Here is a 25,863-nt window from a genome sequence, read left to right as displayed (position 1 = left end):
CAAGTACTTCCTAAAGTTTATATTTTGCCTAAAGGCAAAATATAAACAAACAAAAAACCTCTTTGGTCACTGGACAGCCAATAGGAATTAGAAATTATGCAAATCTTCTCTCCACAAAATAGACCAACTTGCTTACCTGTGATGCTAGGTTTCCCTTTTCACCCTTAGGACCAGTAACATTATTGTTAGCCCCAGGATCTCCCTGAAAAAGATCAATGGAAAGCTCAGCATTTTCCTTTACCATACCTTTATTACTTTGACTACAGGGGAAGGATACAGAAATAGAATTAATTAGATTTGTAATTACAGACAGCGAGAAATAAAAAGGCTATTTTAAAGGAAGATGCTTGTAAGAACATGATATAGGAAGTTCTGCAAAGTCCACGAAGTTCTTTTCCACAGAGATTAAAAGCAAAATTACTAATGGACAACAAATTAAACTGAAAACGTGAAACTGTTCTGGTTGATTTGATATAGTTAATTGAGTTAAGATCATAACTCATGAGTTTCAGATGAGGGGTTACACTACAATGGAGTTCCATTTTGCCAGTTAATGCTAAATCAGGTGAAATCTTGATCTTTCAAAGAGGCAAATTACCAAGACATCTGAACTTTTTTTTTCAATATAAGCTTTGAAGACAGGAGTCAGTACAATATATGACTGTTTGGAACAAAGTCTTTGAAATATATAACATAAGACAAAATAAAACATAAAACAAAATTCTGTCTTTTCAAGACAAGAATTGTGGTGTGTACACTAGAATTTTAGTCCTCAGGGAGTGCATTTATGTAGATCTCTGGAGCATGCAAGAAAAAATATGAACATGAAGAAGTAACTTGCCTTTGCATCATTATAAATTGCTAACCAAGAATGAGTACACAGGGTTTTCAAGTGATCCAGAATTTCTCTGTAGGGTGGGAACCAACAGAGAAGACTGACTGAGTCCACCTGATCTTTTCACCAGACAATCTGGTCTAGTGTGAGGTGTCCCTGCCCATGGCAGGGGCTGTGGAGCTAACTAGTTGATCTTTAAGGTTCCTGTCAGCCCAAGGCATTCTACGATTCTATGATAAGTAGCTCTAAAAGGAATTATGTTTCCTATGGTGAAAACAAGCAAACCAGCCAACCAAAAATTCATAAACAAGCAGGAGACCTGAGGCTCAAACACCTGCTTCCAAACAATACATCAAAACACACCAGTCCATCTACAGCTAAAGAGTCAGGACTCCTAGAATGTGCCATTTTTCTTGCAGAGTACTGCATTTTCTAGGACTGTAAAAAACTCTTCAAATCACATACATTTCATACATCTCCATCACAAAATCGAGGTGCAAATCAGTGAAATATAATAAAAATAAAGGAATGCATTTACATGATCTCCTCTTAGACCAGATTCTCCTCGTTCACCTGGTTCTCCTCTGGGGCCTTTTCTGCCCTAAATTCATAAAAAGAGTACAAACAATTCAGGTATAAGTACAGATAGTATCTGTGGCAGCAGAGGGCCAGATCTGTTGAAGTCAGTGGAGCTACAGTGATTTAGAGCAGGAGTGACAGCATATTAGAGAATGGGCAGCTATTAAAAACAACTCACAGGCATTACAGACAGCATTACCCTTTGCAAAGATGCTTCCATAAAATCTAAACGTTACTGTAAAAGGTACTTCACCCATTTTCCTCTGCTGCCTTTCTCTCCAGAAGGTCCAGGAAATCCACATTCTCCCTAGACTCAGAAAGGGGAGACACAGAAGAAAAAATAATATTTGTTCTTTCTGCTAAATCAGAAGCTCGAGCTTTTTCTGACAGAATCCAGCTTCAATGAGATATACAATTCTACACACCCAACAACAGAACTTCTGTTCAGCATTAAAGCCCATTCAAGGCAAAAAATCTCTACCTCTGAACCCTGATGTTGGTGTCTTTAATAGCACTGCACATTTAAAGTAATGTTTACCTGCTCTCCATCAGTGCCATCAAATCCACTCTCACCATGTTCACCCTGCAGCAATAAGGAAAAAAAAAGCCAATTAGCACTAGTCCACTTGTCTCTTTGAGCAAAGAAAGAAGTGTTCACCCTAGATTTGAAAACTTGAATGGATCTGTGGTTTTAATGTTTAGAAAGAATAATTAAGAATAATAACTATAAATTTTAATTACTAATTCATATTTTTAATGAATTAACAACATCTAAAACAACTAACTGTTAAGGACACTTAATAAGAAAAGCAGCTATTTAAATTATAGGTTTCTATCAGGATTTAAATTCTGCTTTTCCTTCTTTTAGCTTTCAAATCTTTTTCCAGCTGCAGCAGTTTCAAAATCCAAATATATTCTAAAATAAACTACTAGTATTTGATCTATCATGCGGATAACTTTTGATTTCAACCATCATATGTGCTTGCACTGTGCTTTTTTTCTGTTTTACATAGTTTTATAATATGAACAATGGATTGAAAAAACAGAAAGAATAACCATTATTAAAAAATAATTACAGAAGACTGATTTTAGACTCTAGAATTTTTTAAGAAACTTCATAACTCATTCAGCAATAGTATGTAAATACCAGGGCTACATAAATATTAGTTACAACCTTTTTTCCCCTCAGCTTCTCTTCACAATTAAAATGAGATTCAGCTGACCAGAATTACTACCTCAAGAGATTATCAAATTAGTCAGTAAATAAATCATTTTCCCATCAGTTAGACTAAATCAACTATGACTGCTGCTTTTGATTAATGTGACAGGTATCTTAAATCCATCCTTATAGAACTGTAGCAGAAGTACATTAAATGCTGTGAAGTTTTTACACTATTTTTCTTCCTTGTTGATAATTTCATTTTACAGGGCAGCATGAAAGGAAGCAGAACTCTGCTCTCAAAGAAAATTGACCACACATGAAAAACACATACCTGACTTCCTCTATAGCCTCTGGCCCCCTGAAATTGAAAATAAATATAGATGAAATTTGGTTAAAGTATTTTTATTGAGCTTGAAAAGCAGGCCACAATAGCTTGTTGTGCAGAGTTATGCTGAGCTCAGTATTGGTAGTCCCTACGGTCAAACCTTCTACTGGGATTTCCTCCTTTCCTCTGGGAAGGCAGTACAGGCTTAATTTTCATTCCCACTCCATAAAGCTTTTTTGCTTTAACTAAAGCCAGTCTGGAATTGGTAGTGAAAAAGTCATCATCAGGTTGCGTAGTCAGAAAAATCCTGAGCCATTCAACCACGCTTGGGTTACACAAAAACCTCTCAAAATGAGACAGCAAACACTGTCTTCCATTCCTACAGCTGGATCTTGACGTTCATCCAAGCTTCAGGAAGACAGTACAGGGATTTGTTCCCAGTAGAGACAACAGGTTTGTGAGAAACAAAATAAGGAAATGTTTCAAGGTTACATACTTGCCTTATGGCCTCTGACACCTGGACATCCTCTGTCTCCTTGAGTCCCACTGAAACCAGCTGGGCCTCTCTCTCCCTAAGAAACAAAAGAAAATGTTTAATCTCATCCATACAATGATGATTACTGGTTAATTCATCACATAAGATTAAAGCAAGACAGAACTATATCACTATTCACTGCACTAAGGACACAAATGCAAATCACCTGGAAATTTTCATACAGGCCACAAGAAAACATCAATTACTAATCTGAGTTGCACCTGGTTCTTTACTCTCACTATCATGCCATGTTTATAGTGCATTACCAATCTCCAACTGAAATGTCTCTACTTGAAGTGGGGTTGGTTTTTTTAACTGAATAAACTAACCCACTTTTGGTGAGTTGCTTTTTAACTGAGTAATGATCTATGGTGAGGTGCAGAGGCACAGAGAAACAGATCTGTGTATTTACCTGTTCCTTTAACACATTTTGGGTTAACATTGATAGGTACTCAGTGAGTAAGTGCAAACAGGTTCAGGCACCAACTAACAACATCATAGCAGGAAGATAAATGTTTACTTACAATCCCACCTTCCTCACCAGGATGGCCAGTAGATCCTCTGTAACCTGCACTTCCCTTTATAAAAGATAAATAACACTGTTATCCAAGCACACTGGGTTCATCTCTATCAGATTATTCTGCACATAGAGATAGAAAACATTTCCTGAAAATTAGATCTGGTAATGCTGAGGAAGGCAGGCTCCCCACATTTACACAGACACACTGTACAGTCCCATGTGCTTGAAATGGCTGTGAAAAAACCCCAAACACAACCCCAAGAAAATACCAATGGTTATTATAAAATTTCAGTTTGTGATTTCAGAGAACTCTCTGATAAAAAAGCTCCTTGGTATACTTGGTCAAATCAAACATTTTTCCAGTGATTTGGAAAAGGAAGCATTACATAGTAATGAAATTCTAAGGTGAAATAAAAAACATAAGGAGTTGGAAACTTGTTAGGACAAACTTATTGTAATGCCTTGAAAACACACAGGAATGTTTCAACTTTGTATTGGAAGTCATGCAAATATCATACCCTTAGGGCAAAAACTTGAGCAGAGAGAAACTGGAACAAAGGGAATTTCTAGTTGCACAACAACCATGTTTTCATTCTGAATACTGTCTAAGCACCTTAATCTAGCCTTTTAGTAAAACAGAAAGGTGTAAGAAAATCAACAAGAGTAATGGAAAAAATCAGTAAACTTGTTTATGAAGAAGTATTAGGAGACTATACTTTTGTTAAGAGATAACCAAAACTCCATTCAACTGCAACCACATAACCGTAGCGTGTGAACTGCAGATATCATTTATCTCACATGCTACTGGAATAAGTAGAAATAATGTAATGAATAGTAGTCAAATAGAGACTACATATATTAAAAACCTTAATAATTAATTCTACAAGTATGATGTAGAAATAGTGATATCTGTAATATTCAAAAAGGCTTAAAACAAACAATTTAAAATCTTAAAAGAAGTAATGCTTTTGGATCAAAACAGACTTGTAGAAGAGGATATTTGGAATAACCAGTCACAAAAGGATAAGACGCATACCTAGTGAAAAAGGATTATTTTCCAGTCTCAACTTGTCAGTTGGAAATTTCTCATTCCCAATAGATAATAAGCTTCTTGATTAATCAGACTTAATTTCTTTAATCCCTCTCCATTTTCTGCTGAACTGGTCCAGGAGAGTGCTTAATGAGTTTTATATGTACAAATCTTTCAGTTACAAAGATACTTTTGCATAGGAGCATGCAGCAGAGAAAGGATCATATTCAATGTTTCTCCTTCATCTATCCTAACACCAAATATCACAGGGACATACATGCATGCTCTGAAATACTACAAAAAACAGAAACACTTTGAAAAAAAAAAAATCAGTTTTTATTTAATGTCTATCTTGGACCTCCTACCTTCCTTCCAGGATTTCCCCAGACACCATGATCACCATTTTCTCCAAGACACTTACAAATAACCTTACAGCATTTTCTTTCTGCAACAGTATCCTGAAAAAATTTTTTAAAAAATCATTTACATATATGAATCATAAAATAAAGACTGATTTTCCAACCCCTTTTGTTTATATCATAGAAGGACTTACAAGGTTTCTCTGCAAGATGTTTGCAATATCTGCAAACCCAACACTCAGAGGTTCGTTGTATCCAAACCCTCTGCCAAACTCTACTTCCCAAAATTCAGTCAAGTTCTGTGTATTGTCCAGGCCAACTAATAGAAGTGCATCAAGACCTTCAATGTAAGCACAATGTAAGACTTGAATTAGTGAATTTAACCACTATTAAAAAACATACTACTTAACCAACAATATAAACTTGAATAATAGCAATTCCCTTCAAGACTCACATTTCATGGCTTCAATACAGAATGTTAAAAGAAATCAAACTATTGAGAAAAATGTGTAAGAGAAAAATCCAGACCAGTAATTTTTCAAATTACTTCTCTCCCCAGCTGTCCCCAGACCAGACTGCTACTGAGTGTCCAAACACAAGTTCAAACCTGCTTTTTCCTAGAGAAGTCAGAGTTGTATCTAACCTCTGGTGCTGTACTCGTCACTGAGAGGAGTCCATTCTGAATTGCTCCAGCTGTTGGAGCTGGACTCCAGAAGCCAGAACCTCTGCACTCCTAGGCATGTCCCTGGCATCATCTGCCATATAGTGACAAGTCATCATGTACACTGCTTCACATGGAGAAGCAAATACTCTCCCAGGGTCTCCGGGGCAATGCCACATGAGCATGAAGAGGCAGTGTTACACAGAAAAGTTGCAGTGGGGGAGCTGTACATCAGGCCTGTAGTAGTAGGAGGCTGGAGCATCAAGGTGGTACTGTAATACCTTTAACACGAAGTGAGTCTGCTGCTGTCTTCAGGTTTTCTAGTGAATCATCCAGTCCATCTGAAAAGACTAACAGAACCTGTCAGGAAAGGGAGTAATGACAAGTCAATTGCAAAAGAACTGAAAGTTCAGTCTTCATAAGAATTACAGTTCACATTGAGAAATGACTATGAGATGGTCTACACTGTGGTAAATCTGAAAAGTGTGTTGGAAAATGGTAGTGAGGAAGAATGAGAACAGAACACAAAAGCCTCTCTTCCCTGATAGCACTTCCATTTGAGGGATTTTTCTTGCTGAATATAGCATGGCTATTAGATCTGTCATCTTAGCATGTGAGGTAGGAGACAAATTCTTTTTTAACTTACCACCAACAAACCTTCTCTGATGTCTGAACAGTTCTCTTACATGAGAATGTGGAGAAGAATTTAGAGCAAACAAATTTTCCCATTTCTCCAAGAGCAGCTCCTATTGGCTGCCAACTGAACCACACCAGGAAGCACATCCTCTCTGGGTCTAATCTTCCTCCCCATGCAGATATTTATGTCTTTTTGCCCCTTCCACATGGGGCAAAAAAGGCAAGTCATCACTCTGCTTTGTTCTCTGCCTTATGTTTCCTTCTTAAGACATCAGGTTTAGCTCACCTCAGGATGCTAATAATTTGTATTGGCTACATTTCCATCTTTTCAGGCAAAGATAGCCAAAGAGCTATAGTTAAGTCTCTCGCAGGATGGAGGACAGCACAAATTCTTATAGTTCCCCCTCAAGCTACCAGTCTCTTCCCATTTTTCTCCTCCAATTCCCTCTTTGAAACAACAGATCAGAAGATTCCATTCACTGAGTGGATTAGTTTGCCCAGAAAAAAGCTGCACAAGTAAATTGTGTTCTATCCCCGATGGTAATGACTTAAAATCCTCCTAAACTCTCTGACCAACAAGGGACAAGCACGGCTAGAGCTTCTTCCCTCCCACCCTTCATATTTTACATTCCCTATGCAAGACACAGCTTTGACCCATGCAAACACCTTTACTTCTGTTAAGGTAAATTTTTCTACAGGTGACAAAAGTAAATGAAGGGGCTGCCACACCAATTTAAGCTAGAGCTTAACTGGTAAGTTACCAAACAAACAATATGGAGGCACTGGTACAAATTCTATGTTTGCTCAAGCACTGTGTGATACAGCGGAGAGCTGGACCACAGATAGGTAAACTCATCACAGACTGTTGAAGACAACAGTGTAGGCCTGGGTTTGCTTGTTTTTTCTATGATCTTTACATTTTAAAAACATGGGAAACAGAGAATGTCAGGTGGGCATTATATGTAAAGATATGTTATGATGTTTATAAAGCATTTGTTTATACCAAGCTCTTGTTGGAACACATCCATTGTTGAAAATTATGGGATTAGGTACAACTTTTTTGTTCCTAAACAAACAAATAATAAAGAAAAGAAGAAATTCAAGCAACAGAGAATCATGGGCCCTGATGATTTTTATAACTAATAATCTTTACAGAACAAGCATGTTATTTCTCAGGGTCCTAGGAAGATTAAATTGTGATTTCATGTGTATTCCAAAGTCTAATACTTTCAATTTGTACATAAACAGTGTCAGAGAAGAATATTAATCCACTGGTAAAGTGCTGAGATATGCAGTATATTTATTTATAATAATAGTGCCTAAGCAGAAAGAAGCCTTGCTTGACACTGATCTCCAAAACTGGCAATTAGGAGGAAAAAAGCACTGCTTTTACTTTTATGTCAAACAAATTCTTTCTCTGAGACTCAGAACAAGCCAAATCTTACATGGTCATGTTCCTTGATCAGATATTTTAAGAAATCTTTGGAAAAAAAATCATTAAATATGCACAAATGACAACTTAAATTGGTAAGTCACACACACCTATGCAAATGCTGTAAAAATGCCAACTTTCATGTGAAAGCAGAGGAATTTGTAATATGGTTTTCTCACTCCATCTCACATTAAAATTGGTGTTTTATAAAAGTGAAAACAAAGTTGGAAGAGGAAAACCCTTATGTATCTGGCAAGAACTAAACAGTCCTTCCTTAGCAAGAAGGTGTTCCTCTTTAGAGACCTTAGTAAGTGCTAATATTCAAACAGCTACTACAGGACATGCTCAGTGCTTTACAGAGTCAATGCCTTATCCTGAATAAATTGTCAAGGCATTGACCCTGAAACACTCCAATGAGATCTGAATTTCTTGAACCAAGTTGAAAGAATTCCCATGAATTTCAGAAGAGATTAGATGAAGGCTTATGCTTCTCCCTTCACCTCACTTCAAGATGGATGAATTAACTGCCGCATCTAGGCAGATTTTCCTGATCTTTAGTTATCTGCAAGTAAAACTCTGCTTTGCTATTTGAAATTATTTGACAAGTTAATGTCATGAATAAACTTCTGTAAACAAATTTCTCAGATGACCTTTTACTGTGACCTGCTTTGAGCTGTCACTATTCTGAACAAAGATACAGAATCAGGAATAAGAAAGTAGTTTCTTTTTAGGAATAAGAGTTGCTGAAAGAAACCACCTTCCACTGCCCAAAGTACAATTATTCCATGGTAGATAGAAGAAGGTTGTCTGTATGAATACTCTTCATCACATGTGTTAAGCCAAATGTTCTGGGTACCATCTCACTACAAGAGTGCCTAAGGAATTGGAATTGATATATAGGGTTATATCAAGTCAATGAAAAAAACCAGGAGATTCTGTATAAACTTAAGAAAGCATGAGGGTGACTGGGCACTGATATAGGTTGCCTGGAGAAGTTGAGTGGTGTCCATTCTTGGAGATACACAAAAGCCATCAGGACATGGCCCTGGACAGGTTCTAGTTGATCCTTCTTAAGCACAGGGATTGAAGAAGGTGACTTCCAGGGATTCCTTCTAATCTCTACCATTCTGTGATTCTGCATAGTAGCATCATCTGTTCCCAAACTACTTTTTTGTCTTCCTGGAACACTCAACATCAGAGTTTGTAAATATCAAAATGCCTAATTTTCCCAAGATGTATGTTCATACCATTAAGTTACCTTAACTTTAGCAGGGGTCACATTAAAGAAGTTCTCCTCAAATGCCTGCAAAAAGTCAGCATTCATGTAGGTGTCCACAGTAGTCTGTGCATCGAAGAAGTTCTGGATGATCTCTTCATCATAGTCTTCAAAACCAGAGTCAAAGATTAATTGTTTGTTCTGTGCCAATACTTGGAACTTGAACCCAATGTCGACTGGAGCATTACAGCTGGTATTTGGCAGTGATTTCATCTGCAGTAAAAGTCTAGGGAGGAATGCTTGCAGTCTCTGTTTCAGAAGTATTGTAGGTGCCGGCTGCATGCTCCTTGAAATATCAATTGCTATAGAAAGATCTATGTTGCATTCTGAAAAAAAAAATATAGGAATCAGGAAACTATAAACATCCATTCTTTGTGATCTTGTTTTCTGTCAGAATCATAGAACAAAATGCAACATGGTAGATTTAAAGCCAGAAGTAAGAATCAGTGAGATAGGTTTTCCATAAACATAAAACACCATCAGCCCACAGATTTCAGTGTGGCCATGTGAACTTGCTAATACTAAGAACTAAATTACTCAACACCTGCACACACCCAAACTGCAAAATGTATCTGTCCCCCAGATGCCCAGTGTCCTCAAAGGGCCTAATTTTGAAAATGTCTCCATGAGCTTTGCTACCAATGGAGAATATACAACACAAATTCCAACTGTGAATGGAACCTTGATGACTGGCTATGCTTTGTCTCTTTGTCACAAGACCAGGTGATACATGCAAATGTAGAACAACAGGCCAAAGAAACAAACACGAGAGAGAGGGGCAGCATTGCCTGCATGAAATGCCATAACCATTGTGAAAAACAGCTGCTGTAAGGTGATGTCTACCTCAGTTATGGAATCACATTGCTCCTTATAATAACAACCAATAGCGTGACGTGGTTAATTCCTCCCCCTGCCCCAATCATATTGCCCTCATAAAACCTCAGCTAAACCACATGGTTTTTTCTTCTCCAACTTGATTATTCATTTCTCATGTAGAATTTTATTCTGTGATGCATTATTATTCATTGTTGTACCTCTGCAAGGAAGTCAGAGGCATGCAATTTTAGCTGTAAAACAGCACTCTACCTATTTGTATTCTCTTTTCACTCATTGATTCTGAAACACTTAGCAAACATAAGATTGCTTTCTCTGTTTGCGAGTTTGGGCTTGTTCCTATTATTCCACATAAGTTTTCTGAGTTTTCCCTCTCTCATGAAAGAGATAATATGTGTTCAGTTCTTTAACCAAATACTTCTAGAAATAATTTCATCTCAGAGGGACTATTGTTATGTTTCAATATTTTCACTTGTGGTACAAACCGCCCCCTAGAGGATATGATCTGCCAGAAAGCAGTGTGAAAATCTTTGAATGTAAAAGGTCACATTGAGAGAGATTTTAGGGCTAAAAAAATCTGATATTCAGACGTCAGAGCAACGTCAAAAATCTATGCCTCTTATCTTTTTAGCTCACAACAAAACAGTTAAATATATCTATACATGCATGCATGTCTACACACACACACATGTGAACACAAAATTTAATGGATATTTCTTCCAGTATGTGTTCTTGTACAGCACACAGAGAGTATATGTTCACAATGAGGTTCTTCTAAGACCTGGACCTTTTTAGTTACATAGTTTGGGGGCAGTGTGAAGGGTAAGCATGAACTCAGCAATTTTGGCCTGACAATTGGTCATCCACACTGCTCAGCTCTTAAAACATTCTCTGTCAAGTCCTCAGTGTACCAGCATGAATAACAAAACAGCAGTAAATAGTTCACTTTTTGTGCTACTATGTTGTGCATGAGAATGTGTAAAACATCTACTGGTAGGTATTCTATACCTTGTTGATAATCTCTATTTATTTGCAGGAGTAAACACCTTAGTGTTGCCAAACTCTCTTTCTCACCACCTGTTCTCCTACAAACATCCACATTGTTAAGCCTTACTGCTGCAAAGGGTTGGGGTTTTTCTCCTGTCAACATGCTATCCCTGAAATGTAATTCTTTAAATTGAAAAATCTGTCAGTTTAAGAGAAGGTGACTGGAGAAAAGAGAATTAATAGACTTATTACAGGGAAGAAAGTCAGTGAATATATTAAAATAGATGACAGGACAAGATAAAACAGGCTTCACAGAAAGTTGATCTTCATTTTATGAGACAAATGTATGCAGGTCTTACCAATAAACATATGCATCACTGAGACAAAACCCAATGCATTTTCCTTAACTACTGTCTCTCTAAACAAGTGTGCCTGTATATATATTAAGTTTACTGCTGTGTCTCCCATTAAATCTCCCTGTTCCCTGCCACGAAACACCAGGAGGTGCTACTGCGTCAGCCATGGTCACGCTGCTCCATGGCAGCGCATTCCACTTCCACAGCAGCCCTCTCTCTCTGCTTGCAGGAGCCAGGGAATGTTTTTTCATCTGGGAGTCTGCTCAGCTCTTGATGGGAAAAAGAGTAGGAGGGAGTGCAGAGCTCATACTGAATCAGGCCCAGCTGTTCTCTCTGCAAACCACCTGAACAGATATAATTTACATGGAGTTGCTTCTGTCTTTAGGAAGAAAGGTTCAGCTCTTCATTTTGGTCTCCAACACCCTGGCAAACACCAGACAGTTTTTGGGTGTTCAAGATCTCACTAGCCTAGGATGCACAAGAGGCTCAGCTGTTGTTACAAAATGCCTTAGACAAGCAGTGTGTTCACCCCAGTGCTCCTTTCTCAGTAAGTTTCTGATCACGAAGGAAATGAAAGGTGGAGAACTGGGTTGGATCAATTTTATGGCATAACAAGGAGAACAAAGAGAATACATCCAACACATGTAAAATATCACCTCTATGTGAACACAACACACAGGAAGAGAACAAGGAGCTTTAAACAACTGTCACAGTCCCTATAAGGATGAGCAAAGAGAGAACTGTCTCTTCTTGCCATACCCAATCAATGCTGTGCACTTATGCCACAGTCAGAAGAGATCAGTTTTTGGTTTGTCATGGACTCCATTTTTCTTTTTTGCAATTTAACAAACACATCTACAGTATTGTCAAACTACATAGCTGGCATGAATATGTAATATTAAAGAGCAACTGTGTATGTTCTGTACTTCAGTCCTCCCACATGATAAGGTGACTGGTAATGCAGCACCAAGGCAGAATAAACTCAGACTCAAAACCAGCATGTGACATTTGATAAAAGTTGCTATGTTAACTAGAGGCATTACTGAACCTTTATTTTCTTTGGGGTTGGCAGCCTCTCAGGCTGTGTGGCATCCAAGCCACTGTTGCCATCTAAAAGATGTAGTAAGAGATACCACTTTCTGTTTCTCATCTAGGAAAAGCTTTTAGGTAGCACCTCAAAATTGCCATGGATTTGCTGTTCATATCTTGCCAATACCTCCCACATATTCAAGGATGGATTTCCTCACACCCCCTCTGCACAGTGCTTCTGTGAGACTTCAGTGTTGTTGACAGACAGTGGCTGCTGACAGTCCCACTGAAGCAGTATGGTCAGCTAGAGACGGCAAAGTTATGTTTCTAGGAGGTTGTTTTAAAATATCACTGAATTATCTCTCTTTTTATTAAGATATACCTGCTGTGGGTATCTGCTCTGGCTCCTTTCAGACACTGAGGAACTATGAATGTCAAGGCTTAACATGAAGCAGTTAGAAGCTATTTACCATAGCAAGGAGTGTAGTGGCTCTTGACTGAAGCAAAGTACAAGTTGTGAGTTGCAAACATGGGCAGTATTCTTTGATAAAACAATTGCATGACTGTGTACTTTTATCACTCCAGAAAGCCATGAGGATACTTGTCATTATACACCCAACAAAAGGTTTGTTTGTTCCTTACCCTGACCAGGGAGATGTTGGCATTAACAGACCTGATTGACATTATTTTTGATGATTTTCAGTACATCAATAATTCCCACTGTGAAATCTCCCTGCATCATCAGCTATTAAAAAAACAGCTCTCAAGGGAGATTTTATCATCCCTATGTCAGCTTCAAATACACAGATCCCATTGTTCTGTCCTTTACCCTGTCAGCAGAGTACTCAGTGAAAAAGGCTCTGGACAAGCCTCTTTTTGGCTACCAGCACTTGCTATGATGTGATTCTCAAGCACTGGAGGCTCTGCCCTGTTTTGGTGCCTCCTTCTTTGTAATGTAATTTTTGAATCTTCTATAAGGAATCATTCTTGTTATAAAAAGTGTTCAACAAGAATTCAGTGTATGTCACATCACTGTGCTGACTCACATCCATCTACCAGGAAAATGATGTCTGTCATGGAAGCTTGCTTGCAGACTGAGAAAATATGTTGTAACTTCCCCTAAGGGTTGTGTAATCTAACAGAAAAGTAATTTTGAATCCTAATTGCTTTTCAGAATCCAAGACCTATTGTCCTTTTGCAGAAAAACCTTTCCATCTATTCTGCTAAATTGCCATCACCCACTAGTTCCTTCTTTTCCACTGTTTATCATACAGAGGGTCAGAAGATACATTCTTCTGCAACACCATTTGCAGGAAAAGGAGAGATGCTGAAATCCACAACACAATTTTCATTCACAGTCTACTCAGAATGTATCTGTAGTAAATGCATATTAAACACTTCTGTATGTGAAACACAACCATTGGAATGTGTTGGCCTGCTCTCAAGAGAGTAAAGGAAAAGCTAGTCATGCACTTTGAGCTCCATTCCCTATGCATACATTACTAATTAATATTTATTTTCTGAGGGGAAAAAAATTAGTTCACACCAACCTACTGAGTACTAAGCACAAGTCTTTGTAATAGGTATTAAACTCATGTGTTTCCACAAATTCCAGAAGCACATAACACTAGCAGAGCATGGATGAAACAGTTAATATTTCCTCAAATCAACAGTCATGCAGAAAATACCTTGTAACTGGGCAGAACATTTTTCAAACAGATCTTCCAGAAGACCGGACTATCAAAATGGAACTGCTAAATACCGTGACTTACCTTGCTTTTGGCAGTCTTGCAATTGTAAGAGCTTTACACTGCTTTTGCAAATATGAAACCTCAGCATGCATGAACAAACTCAAAATGCGAGCTGTTGCATTAAATTTTGCAATTTTTAAAAAAACTCTCTTATTGTAGTTATAAGTTTCATAAAAACATACCACAGTATCCCTAATTATAATTCATAGTTAGAAAAAATTTTCATCAATTCTTCAAATTACTCTGACATTGGGTATAAATGTAAAAAGCCAATTTTGCTATTGATTTGAAAAGTCATTTCTTTAGTGTATTACCAGTCTCCTCTGACTCTGTAGAGAAGGTGAAAATGTAGAGAAGAAGAAGTGGTTTCCAGGGATCCATTCTGAAAAACTTCCTAAGGAAAAAAAGAAAAATTCAAAATCAAAGATATAAGAAATACAGAGCATAATTGCCTAAAAAGGAGGCTTCTAATTGTGGAGGAACTGGATAAGTGAATTTTATTGACAACATGCAGGCTTTCTATCTGTATGCAATTTAAAGTAGCACTTTAAATTCATTTTTTCCCCTCAGTTTTTAGCATACAGGCTTTGAATGCAGAGCTGTAAGCATTTGACGCTGATGTACAGCATATAACCAGCAGGAACTGTTCAATGCTTTGCTCTCATAATCATGCTTTGTTCTGATTCACACAGCTATATTTACCATGATCTAAATTTCAACTGAAAGCAAGGTATTCACAGGGTAAGATTAATGGGAGTTATGCCTTTAAGATTTCCTTCTAGCCTTGAAATTTCCCACCCCCACATCAATTAAAGGGAAGCTTGGTGGTGTTATCTATATATGATACACACAGATAAGAACAAGCATTCATTTACAAATTAATTACATTGGGCCAGTAATAAAGATGCTTGTCATAGAAAAATGGAAATACAGTATAAAAAATTCCCAAAAGCCAGAACTCAGTGCTGTGAATAATGGGAACGAAAATCTCTCAGAAAGTACAAAATTAAGGCATGTTGAGCTTAAGCACACTAAACAAATGAGAACAAACCAGTTTTGAGTAACTTTCTATTCTAGCACACAAGCACACATGGTTCTGCCTTTAACAACTCATTACACTGTTTATTCTGTATCTTGGATCTGCAAAGGCAAATTTGCAGAAAGGTTACAGCTGGTCTAGCAGTACAACACAGGGTTCAGTCCAGGTTCTTAGGGTAACAGCATGTAATATTACCCTAGGTCTTGTAAATAACAAAAGGCAATGAATAGAAATTATCTGATTGAATCTATATTCCAACCTCAGAAAAAAGAGCAAAACTTCATTTCCAAGTATCACCACACCAAGCTGCACTGAAGCTCTTGAAGAGTTCTTTGGAACCTTTAGAGGAAAAAGCACCACATTTTCTGTATTTCAAGACATTTATCAGTTACAGGCACTTTGCACTTTTATTACAACGGCAGTAACACAGAAATTCCAGCTGCAATTGAGGTCCCTATGCAGCCAAAGAGGTTCCAGGTATTATGTTGTCCTCAACAAGAGCAGACAACAATGCTGGGGTTGGTGCATTGAGGAAACCTCCTTCATGCCTCTGCACATCACAATTTTCTTTAATAAGCATTACTAACATAGAGAAAACTGTTTTGCAACCATTTTGCATGCCATTTTCACAATTAAATTTTGTCTTGGATTTAATTAACTTTTCTGCATATATTCCTGAGATTTAATGAATCTCTTAAGAGTGCCCCTTGATCACTTAGACAGACATTTAATCCTGTTATCTATTTTCATTACTACATCTAATTATATAAGCCTATTTTTCAGATGTTAATAAGGTAAAACTTTATACTGAGCGACAATTAAATATTTTAATGGCAGCCCCCAAAAATAATAATGATTACTAATTTTCATTACTGTGTTACACAGTTCCTGCTTTGATAGCGCAGTTATTATGCCAGAGCAGCATTAATATCTTGAACTCTCTTATTTGAATAAATTGCCCACAGATCTATAGACCCAGCTAGACATGTACATATTCAAAGCCAGATAAGTAAATTGCTTCCAGTATTTCCAAAGCCTCCAATTAGTCTTTTGCTCTAGAAATTTCCACGACTATGAGTATGTGAAAAGCTCAAGAGCAAAAAATAGCAGCAAGTGTCCAAGGTATATGTGGCTGCTCACACTCAGATGAATAAAATACAGTTGGTGTTTTAGCAGGGGGCTAGACTTTCCTCAATTATATAAATATTCAGGTTTCATACAAAAATCTAGTTCTTACTGTTACAATATACAAAACAATCTGTGACTGTTTAGCTATGCAACTATTTCCATGCCTCCTAACACCTGTGGTCTCTGTTTGCCTCCTTCAGCTTCTTTTAGCTCCTTAACTCAAGAATGTTCCCTAAGAATGTTCCCTGTTCTTCAGGTCAGATACCCTAGAACTGAAAAATCTCTCCCACTCTTCCTAAACAGTGAGTGCAGATAGGAACCTATTTACCACTTGCTTTGGTTTTCCTTTAATTAGTCCCTACTGACATCAGGCAGCTTCTTTAAATACACAGAAACACTGCAATTTAGAAACATGTGCAGACTAATTTTTCTAGTTGTACTATTTATTTTGCCTTATCTTCGCATACAAAATTCCAATCGTGCGCCACAAGCTGCATAGATAGAGGTGCTTTAGGCCTTCTGTGTGTATTCTTCATTATTTACTAATACAAAATGAGAAGCAATTTAATGGAAAATTCACATCAGAAAACTCATAGATACTATGGATCAAAGCCTAAATAAACTCTCTCAGAAACATGCAGTGCTACAGAGCATTACACTAGCAATATCCTAATTTTAAAATTTATTTGAATGTAAAATACTATATACAAGGTCTTAGCATAAGGCACTTTTATATGCATATCTGTTGTTGCTTATATAAATATATATATAAGCATAATTATTCAAGATGTTAAGGCAGCAATTCTCCAAAATCTAAGACATCTTTCCACTTTAATTCTATTTTAGGAGACAAGAGTTGAAAATTATGGAAAGTCCTTAGAAAACAGTATAAAATAATACATATTTTAAAGCTCATTTTATTGCCAGTATTTTTACCTATTTGTTCCTAGAGATATACCAATATGTATATAAACCTCAAAGGAAGAAAAAGATCAACAGTACTCCTGAATCCTTTAAATGCTTTGCAAAGATTACTTGCCAATATATTTTGCTTTTGTTTTGTTGTTTGGGGGTTTTTTAACCAACTAATGTCCAATTTTTATCTTCAGCTGCTTCAGTGTTTTAGGCAGGTAAAAGAGTAATTCTGTAGATTTTTGCTGCCAGAGCAAAATGCACTCTCAAATGATAATAAACTTCTTAAGCACACTGTCAAAAGCATGGAAATCTTGAAGCAACCTCTTTTTCACCTGTGATTTATAAGCCTTTTGCATACAGAATCCCCCTGCACACCTGACTGGGGACATTTTTCCTCTTGGGTCAGTATACACTAACAGACGGAACACAATCTTTCTTGTCCCAACTTAAAATCCCGTCTCCACCAGCGCAAATAAATGCGTTCACATAGTTTTCCCCTACCTACTGAAGTGCTCCAGTTAGATTACTTCAACTTCTACATGCTGATTTCATCCCTTCTGAAGTCTTTGAAATAAGATCAAGTCCTGGAACACAGTGGAGAGAAAGCTTCAGCTTACATGCCCCACTTAATTATTCCTTTCCTCCACCATCCTCTTTTCTCTCACTAAAGCAGATTTAAAGCCTGCTTTTCAACTGTGCAATTTCCTGGTTTCTCCAAAGAGTAAAACAGGAGGAGTCCATCCCACCCTCCCACCTTACCACTCTCCTCATATATCCACCTATTGAACTTTAAACACTGAGAAATCATAGTACCAGAAGAAAGATAAACATTGCTGTAAAAATAATGCTAAATACTTTCTAGGTGTCAGCTCTTTATGTAAAGGAAGAAATTTTTTTTTTTAGTTATCTCCTCTCTACAGACACATATTTTTTCCTACAAGTACGTTATCTTCTTGCTAGCACTGCTGCTTTACTCATTGCAGGTTTCCTAGAGAAAAAGGAGTTTCCTAATGATTCCAGGTATAATCACAGGGCTGGGCACTGATTTAAGCAAGGAGACCCTGGGTGACTTACCTGACTTAAGAAGTCACTGTGAACAACGTGAGGTTCAGTATGTTTCAGGGGTGGTTTTGTTTAGAAGGGCATGCAGACAGCTGGAAAGGACGTGGCCACCAGGACAGAAACACTCCCACAGACAGACGTAAGCCCAGACAAGCACACAACCACCCCATGAGGAGTCTACACTCAGTCTTACAAGAAAAAACTGACACTAAAAATCAGTTTCATTTACTGTTAAAATCAGTGTCTGCCTGTCTGTGAGCAAATAGAATTGGGTGTTCACTTGCTGACTTCATTTTAAAGAATGAAGAGACATAATGATTTTCCATTTCAGTATTTGGTGCACCTTTTATAAGTCTATTGCCTATTTTTCCATTTCTGAGTAAAGTTTAGTAATTAAGCATGTTATGATCCTGTAAGTAAACATTCCTTATAATTTCTACTTCTATCTTCCTGACGGTTTAAACAGAACAAATTGCAATAAGTACATATTAACAAAATTTTATAAATCGACCATGATATCCTGGCAGCCTCAAACAGCTCTTAACCTACCATGAAATTAAAAATAAAATTACAGTTTCTTTCTTCTGTCCAGAAGATCCCTCAAAAATAAGTCTTCTGTCAGAGAGCCCAACTATTTATGACATCTCCATATCTGAAGTAACCATACCCTTTTAGTGTCCCCTGAAGACAAATGGGTTGAATGTATCAAATACATATGTATATTCCCCTAGGATCAGAACAATCCCCTCAGAAGTCCTGAGTATTCTCTAAAAAAACTTTCACTATTTTACATACCTTTCCTTAGCTCAGCATGAGCAACCTGCAACTCCCAGAATGCATGAGAGCGAGACAAGCAGAGCTGTCCTTGCTGCCTGCCAGGTGTCAGAAGTAAAAATTCTGTAAGACTCAGATAACAAATTTTCTGACACGACTGTGTTGCCTGCCCCAACTCCCAATACTTTGCTTTAGGGAAATCTTCAATGAAAAGTCTGGAGTTTTCCTCATAAAGCTTTTTTTAAACACAGAATAAAATAAAACATACGTCTGAAAACCTCATTAGATGAAAATCAAATCTATCCAGAATATTTACAACATCTACCTAAGACCACAGTTAGCTATTCTGAGTCTCATAAGCTTTCACTTCTTCATTTTGCACACTCTGTAATTAGCTGTTTACTAATTACACCCTAATTTAAACTGCTACATTCGGTTCAAATTCATTAAAGCCTGCCTCTAAGTGTATGAATTCAACTAGACTATCCCAAGTTGTCATTAAAATATTAGCATAACTATGCACATTGCTATAGCTTTAGACTTTACTCTTGTTTTAGTTTCCTCAAGAAAGAAGTCAAGATGAAGGTTACGTTTCACCTTTCATCCGAGATGGGGGGAAGAATTTTAAAACCAAACCCAGTAAATGGAGCTGTGGAACCTAAGAGTCTTTAAACCTTGTTAAATGAGTTCTTACCTAGCAATGACTCATTTTGACCTAGAACTAGCTGACTTTCAAACTCCTAAACACTCTGCTCTTTGGCCTCAATAAAAGAAGAGCAGGAGACCTCATATGACAATTTGGGACTGTGACCAATAACCTGTATATAAGTATTTCAGAGCAAGGTGAATGTATCTCCTACTGAGGCATTTGTTAAAAGGGGTAAAGGAAGCCAAAAGAGCTCCTTCCCATGGAGGAGTAGTTTTCCCACATGAGGAAATTCTTATGGAATTAGAGGTGCATTTGTTATTGTTCCTCTCTATCTTTCCTATCTGTTCTGGCCTTAGACTTACTTTGCTGTAGTATCATGTTAGTATCAAAGAAATATGGCAGTGCCACAGATCAAGTTTGTTTACATACAGAAAAGAGTATAAAAGCGATCAATAAAAAGCATTAAAGCAGGAAACCAAAACAATTTCACAGACCTTGTAAAATGGGCCAGCTAAACCTGGAGGATGATACAAGTAATTTTTCATATCCTTTCATTTTCCCTTTGACTGGAAAGTAGAAAAATATCAACAGCATAAAGGCTAAACTTATCCACATGTGCTTCACTGACTCACTTAGTAAAGAATATTAAGTGAACTAAATACAAACATTTCATTCATAAAAGCAGCTTCTCAAAGCCAAAAGTTCTGAAGAAAACCAGCAGATGTGACTCTCCTACTTCCAGGAATATTGAGTGAGAAAGCATCCTATCCACAGGAGTAAGTACTTAAACACATCTGGAACAAATTAATTTTATAAAAAGTATTGCTTTGGAATAAAAATAGTGTAAGTCACCTCATGTTGAACTACCACAAAGTGGGGAAATTAAAATTGAGGACAACCATTTGTATGCAGAATTACACAATTTTTAAACCATCAATTATTCACTAACATATGCTAGATGTACCTCTGAGATAGGATTCTAAAAATATGAGCTTACTGGTGGTGGCAAGATGCAGATTCTTCTTATAAAAACTTAATGTTTAAAAAAATCTTACCTTGCAATACTCAATAGAAGTAAAATTTCTGCCAACATACTTGTTAAAAAAACCCACTTAATTACCCTCTCATTTCTAGTACAGAAAATCATGCATTTTTACCAGAATCTATCACTTTTGATGGCAGGAAAATATGAAGCTAGGAAGAATCAAGACTTTTGCTTGTGAATATCTTCACAAGACTACAATATCACTCATAATTAGTTCAAGACTCATGTTGTCTTGTCAAAAGAAACATCTTTGTAAAATGAACAAAGCAAAGAGACATGTATTTCTGAAGCATCCTGATATTATTACTAGGTGCATATTTTACTTTGAATCATTTGGAATAAATTTTGTTTATCCAAAGGCTCTTTTCTTATTCATTGACATGAAGGAGATTTGTTTGACTGAATGATACCCTATTTGGATTTGAATGTGTGGAAGAATTATGTAAATGATTGTATGCAGACCAATTAGAGCTGCGTAACTTTGTGGCAATCATCTTTACAACTGCAGCTGTTGTGAAACCAATGAAAATTAAACAGCGTGTTTTATATATTGCCACATCGTGAGAAGAATCCATAATAAATTCTGGAAAGTAAGAGTGGAAATTTGACACTTTCTCAGGTGTCTGCATGCCTATGCAGGTGACTTAGAAAATGTGTTTTGTGACACTCGCCATGCACTAAAGTCACAACGCACCAGATAAAATGTAAGTTCATCCATATGCATCCATTAATAAGCCTCAGAAATGGTATCTCACTATAGCAGATCTTGAAAAACAGTTTTGTGAGGAGCCAAGAAACTTTAAAATGTAGCCTCATACAGAGCCAAAACAAGGCAAAAACTCCACTTTTTCCCTGAAGGAAAATTAATTTGAATACAATTTGGCACCTCTCTAGTGCTCCATTTTCTCAAAAATCACTGTTCTCTGATTTTTTTTAATGCTATAATACTAAGCCTTTAAACTCTGAAATGAGCTACATCACACTTGCAAAATGAGGGTTTGTCATACATAATTAGTCAGTACTACATAGGACTATCTTGGTAGATGGAAGAATATCACTTGAATCTCCAGACTGCTGAAGGTGTTGGATTCCCTTCCTTCGAAGCCTTGCCCCTGATGTTCCAACCCAGCAAGAATTGTGCACATAAATTCTTTCACCACATTTTTATATTAACAACGCCCACTGAAATTCACTTAATGCACACTGAAGAACCTATGTAGAAAATGTAATTTGAGACAATATACAATTAATAATAGTCATGGAACTTGGCCTCTACAGCATCATCTACAAAAAGAACCCTCTGTTTCCCTAGGACCACACAAAAAACCCCAAGTATAGCATCAATGTTTTTTCCCTGAGCACTACTAACATTTCCTGGACAATGTTTCAATTCAAGACTACCATATGTCTCTAATTATTTACTGACTAGAATTCTTGCATGAGCCATTATGCTTCTACATTTTAACTTTGCTTTGGAAGGTTGTAGGTTCAGTTCAGATGTGAAAGGGCTTCTAAATAAATGCTTTTACTTCATCTGGTGTCAGGAAAGCTAAAAAGAAGTGGAATCTTGCACACTGTCCAGCACAATATAGTGACATAAAGATAATTTAACTGCAGTTCAGTCCCTTTAAAAAAACAGGCTAATTACTTCCAAACACTGCAACTAGAGCTCCTGGGATCCTCTGAAAATTGAGAACTGGGTCAAAATACCACCCAGAGACACTTGCCTCAACGGACAGTAAAGTTCCCATCAATGAAAGGGAGACAGCAACCACTATGTTACCGAATTTATCTGGAGTTGTTGTAGGTAAGAAAAATGCTTCTTCATGCTACAGAAATGTTTGAGATGCCTCAAACTTAAATGGGGAAGGAAATGCTGCAAGCTCAATTACCTGCATCAGAGACATTGGGTTTTCTGTTCCCTTCAGAAGAGAGTTTTACCCATCTTCTTTTCTTTATGGAAGCAGTTTTGATGCAGTGAGTAGAACAACCATCACCTTTGTAATTGTTCGGTTCCACTTGCAGAGCCTTACACCTATTGTGCGAGGTCATCTGGAAAGGGGGGGACAAAAGGCAAGGACACTTGGAAAAGATGGTATTTGTGCACATTGAGGTTCCTTAGCTGGTCTTAAACCTGATCTTCTCTTAAGGGGCATTTAAGTGGGTATTTTCCCAGTCCCTACATTTGGACTCTGGAATTGGATGACATAACTGGAGCACTTTCTGGGGAAGACCAAAGCAAAAAACATTTTTGAGTATCTCAGTTTTGTACATCTCAGTCATAGACAGGTGCCATGTTTTCCAGTGATCAGGCAGGGTGCAGTTTCTTTCTCTTCCATTTTTGTCCTAAGCACCTGAAGAAAACCTGTTTCTTATTTTTCATTTCCTTAGCCAGGTTCAGTTCCAGATGTGTCTTGGCTTGCCTGATTCCCCCTGTGCATCCTTTTTCTCTTCAGTATTTCATTTTATTTTCAAATCACTTTAACCTACAACTGATTCATTCGTTTTTTTGTTGTTGTTGTTTCCCTAGGAAACATCTTCTATGTATCATACAGTCTCAAAACCCACACAAATTTTTGTTCTGTTTTATAGCAATCAGGTGTCTCAGGAAAGACAGGCAGCAACTTTGCTTTTTTTTTTTTTCCAATTTATTTCCTATTCAACATACCCCTTGGGATACAAATCAGCAAAGAACCACAGACTTCAATAGCACAGTTTACAGTAGATAAGGATCTGGTGTACAGATGGGACTTTCATTCCAACCTCTCCAGTAATGTCTTTCCTTAGAAGGAAAAGGAAAAGCTATTGCACTTAGACTGCCTAGCACCAGCAATGACCAGCTATTGTATGAGTGACTCTACAGGTCACACTGCTTCAAGATACGAGAGAGATCTTTTGCTTTATTTCCAGTGAAAGAGAGATTTAGTAGGAAAGTCCATCCATTCTGAGCACAATAACTGAGAAAGGTGTAAAAGCTAAAAAAGAATAAGCTAATAATGCCACAGTAAGCAAGGCTAATGCTGGAACAGAGAACACGTGAGTAACGATTCCTGCAAATGCACTCCTGCTCCAATTACAAGGAGCTCAACACAGTATGGAGTACACATCACACCAATAATGGGGCAATTGCACCATTTGGTGTGTTTTTAGGGATGTAGTGGCTTTAATTCTACTTTGTTGAACCTTTTACTGAAAAAATTATTTCAGGTATCAAATACTGTAATGTTTTGCTAGTCTCTCCTGATTTGGGGGTAGGGAGCCCACTGGTCAGAATATGAGATGGACACTGCTGAATATTTGCCTGATCCAGCATTCAACATAAAACTACTTGCAGAATACTTGAAAAAGTTTCTGGATCATCCTGATCCTGTAGCACATTCACGTGATGACAGTACACAGGTTGTGTACTTAATCCTGTACGGATAAAAAATCCTCCCTAGGAAGGAGAGAGTTCTTCATAAAAATACATTTTAAAATCTGACTTTTTAAACATCTTACAAATATCTCAGGCTCAGTTTACAACCCCGCAGTGACATCTCATGGCTCCATAACAGTTCCAGCAGCAAACATATGCTGCTAAAGAACACTGACAAAACTGAGGAAAACAAATAACCACATGTAGAAAACTGGGTAGCTGGCATTTCTATGGGATGATATAACTCCATTAGTTGGTAACATCAGACTCATTTATTCTCCCAAATAAAGCTAATACAAAATGCTGCCTGTTACATGGTACTCATGTCTGTTTGTACATAGGCTTTCATCCCATGTCAAGAATGCCAGTTTTAAATGATGGAATGGATGCAGAGAATAAAATTACAAGGAACTAGGCAAGGGTTAGTGAAGTTAAGGAGCAAGGTCAGAGAAGTAGCAGTAGCTGCTGGAAAAATTGATTCCTACACCTCCTAATACAGACAAGCTACCATGCCAGGAGGTTGATGCCTTAGGTAGCCACCTGTTTCAAGAAAAAAAAAAAAAAAAAGTCTCTAAGTTTAAGAAGCCTGGGGCCATCACATGATGAATATCATTACAGGGAGCTTTATACCTGCATTGTAGAAGCCAGCAAGAGGTGAATGAATTCCATGTATTAATAAAGTTGAAATTTTCTTACAAAGAAAAACTATTAAAATGCTCAGTCAAAAATGAGGAATAAACCCATTGCAGTCTAACCAATCACTGCATCTGTATACATTTTCAAAATTTAATGCAAGATCAGTCTTTATTCCTTAATAAACTCAAAGCACAAGATCATTTTCCAGGTCAAAAGAAAACTACGATATAATTTATTCTCCTATGATGAATAGCATAAAAGTTGAATGTTTTAACTAGGTCTCTTGGGAATCTGTTTTGGGGTTTTTTGCATTGCTGAGAACATTAAGGTACTTCATAAATGGAAGCAAACTGGGGAGATGGACGGAAAACAATAGGCAGGCTTACTTTGTTTTAGCTGAGGGTAGTTTTTCAGCACAGTACAGTTTTTGTGTGATTATTTTTAAAGGGATCAAACTCAGGCTTATGGCAAAAACTCTGCTGTCACAGCATGCCACCCTTGCATCATTAATTTTTAATCCAGTGGCTTAAATCTTCATCATGTCTTCAGGGTCTTGATCTGAATGTGTGTGCACTGTCTAGAAGAATACAGTGAGCTCTAAACAGGCTCTACTTCCATTTGATTAATTTTGTGTCCTACTACAGATAGGATATATTAAAAGTCTGAGTATTTCAAAACAGGAAATGCAAAAAGTAAAACCTTTAAAGCTTTAACACTAAAAATAATACAAATTTTAAGGCTACAAATTATGCATGATTTCTACACTCCTGGCTTTTGACAAGGGTCATTACTGAAGTCAAACCTTGCTGTGGCAATTTTGATATTAGTGAAAATTACTTGGATTTCAACCAGAGGACATATAAAGAAAATCCTCAAAGGCACACCCACCTTCT

General features: G+C 37.2%; 1 protein-coding gene across 1 annotated transcript in view; it reads right to left on the bottom strand.

The window, feature by feature from the left end:
* COL6A6 (collagen type VI alpha 6 chain) overlaps positions 1–11,694 on the bottom strand; it is a gene marked incomplete at both ends in the record, with an annotated part of 36,192 nt that extends 24,498 nt beyond the window's left edge. The window contains 12 exons of the mRNA XM_083882476.1: positions 137–202; positions 1,374–1,436; positions 1,668–1,721; positions 1,953–1,997; positions 2,908–2,926; positions 3,394–3,473; positions 3,961–4,014; positions 5,352–5,444; positions 5,540–5,685; positions 6,288–6,366; positions 9,333–9,676; positions 11,625–11,694. Coding sequence (XP_083738602.1) covers positions 137–202; positions 1,374–1,436; positions 1,668–1,721; positions 1,953–1,997; positions 2,908–2,926; positions 3,394–3,473; positions 3,961–4,014; positions 5,352–5,444; positions 5,540–5,685; positions 6,288–6,366; positions 9,333–9,676; positions 11,625–11,694 — 1,113 coding nt within the window. The remainder of the gene's footprint in view (positions 1–136; positions 203–1,373; positions 1,437–1,667; positions 1,722–1,952; positions 1,998–2,907; positions 2,927–3,393; positions 3,474–3,960; positions 4,015–5,351; positions 5,445–5,539; positions 5,686–6,287; positions 6,367–9,332; positions 9,677–11,624) is intronic.
* Between the last annotated feature and the right edge of the window lie 14,169 nt (positions 11,695–25,863).

The sequence above is a fragment of the Zosterops lateralis genome (assembly GCF_965231275.1).
Source record: "Zosterops lateralis genome assembly, chromosome: 1".
In the NCBI taxonomy this organism is placed as follows: domain Eukaryota; kingdom Metazoa; phylum Chordata; class Aves; order Passeriformes; family Zosteropidae; genus Zosterops; species Zosterops lateralis.
The sequence above is the reverse complement of the archived record's forward strand: the minus strand, read 5'-3'. Positions and strand labels throughout refer to the sequence as shown.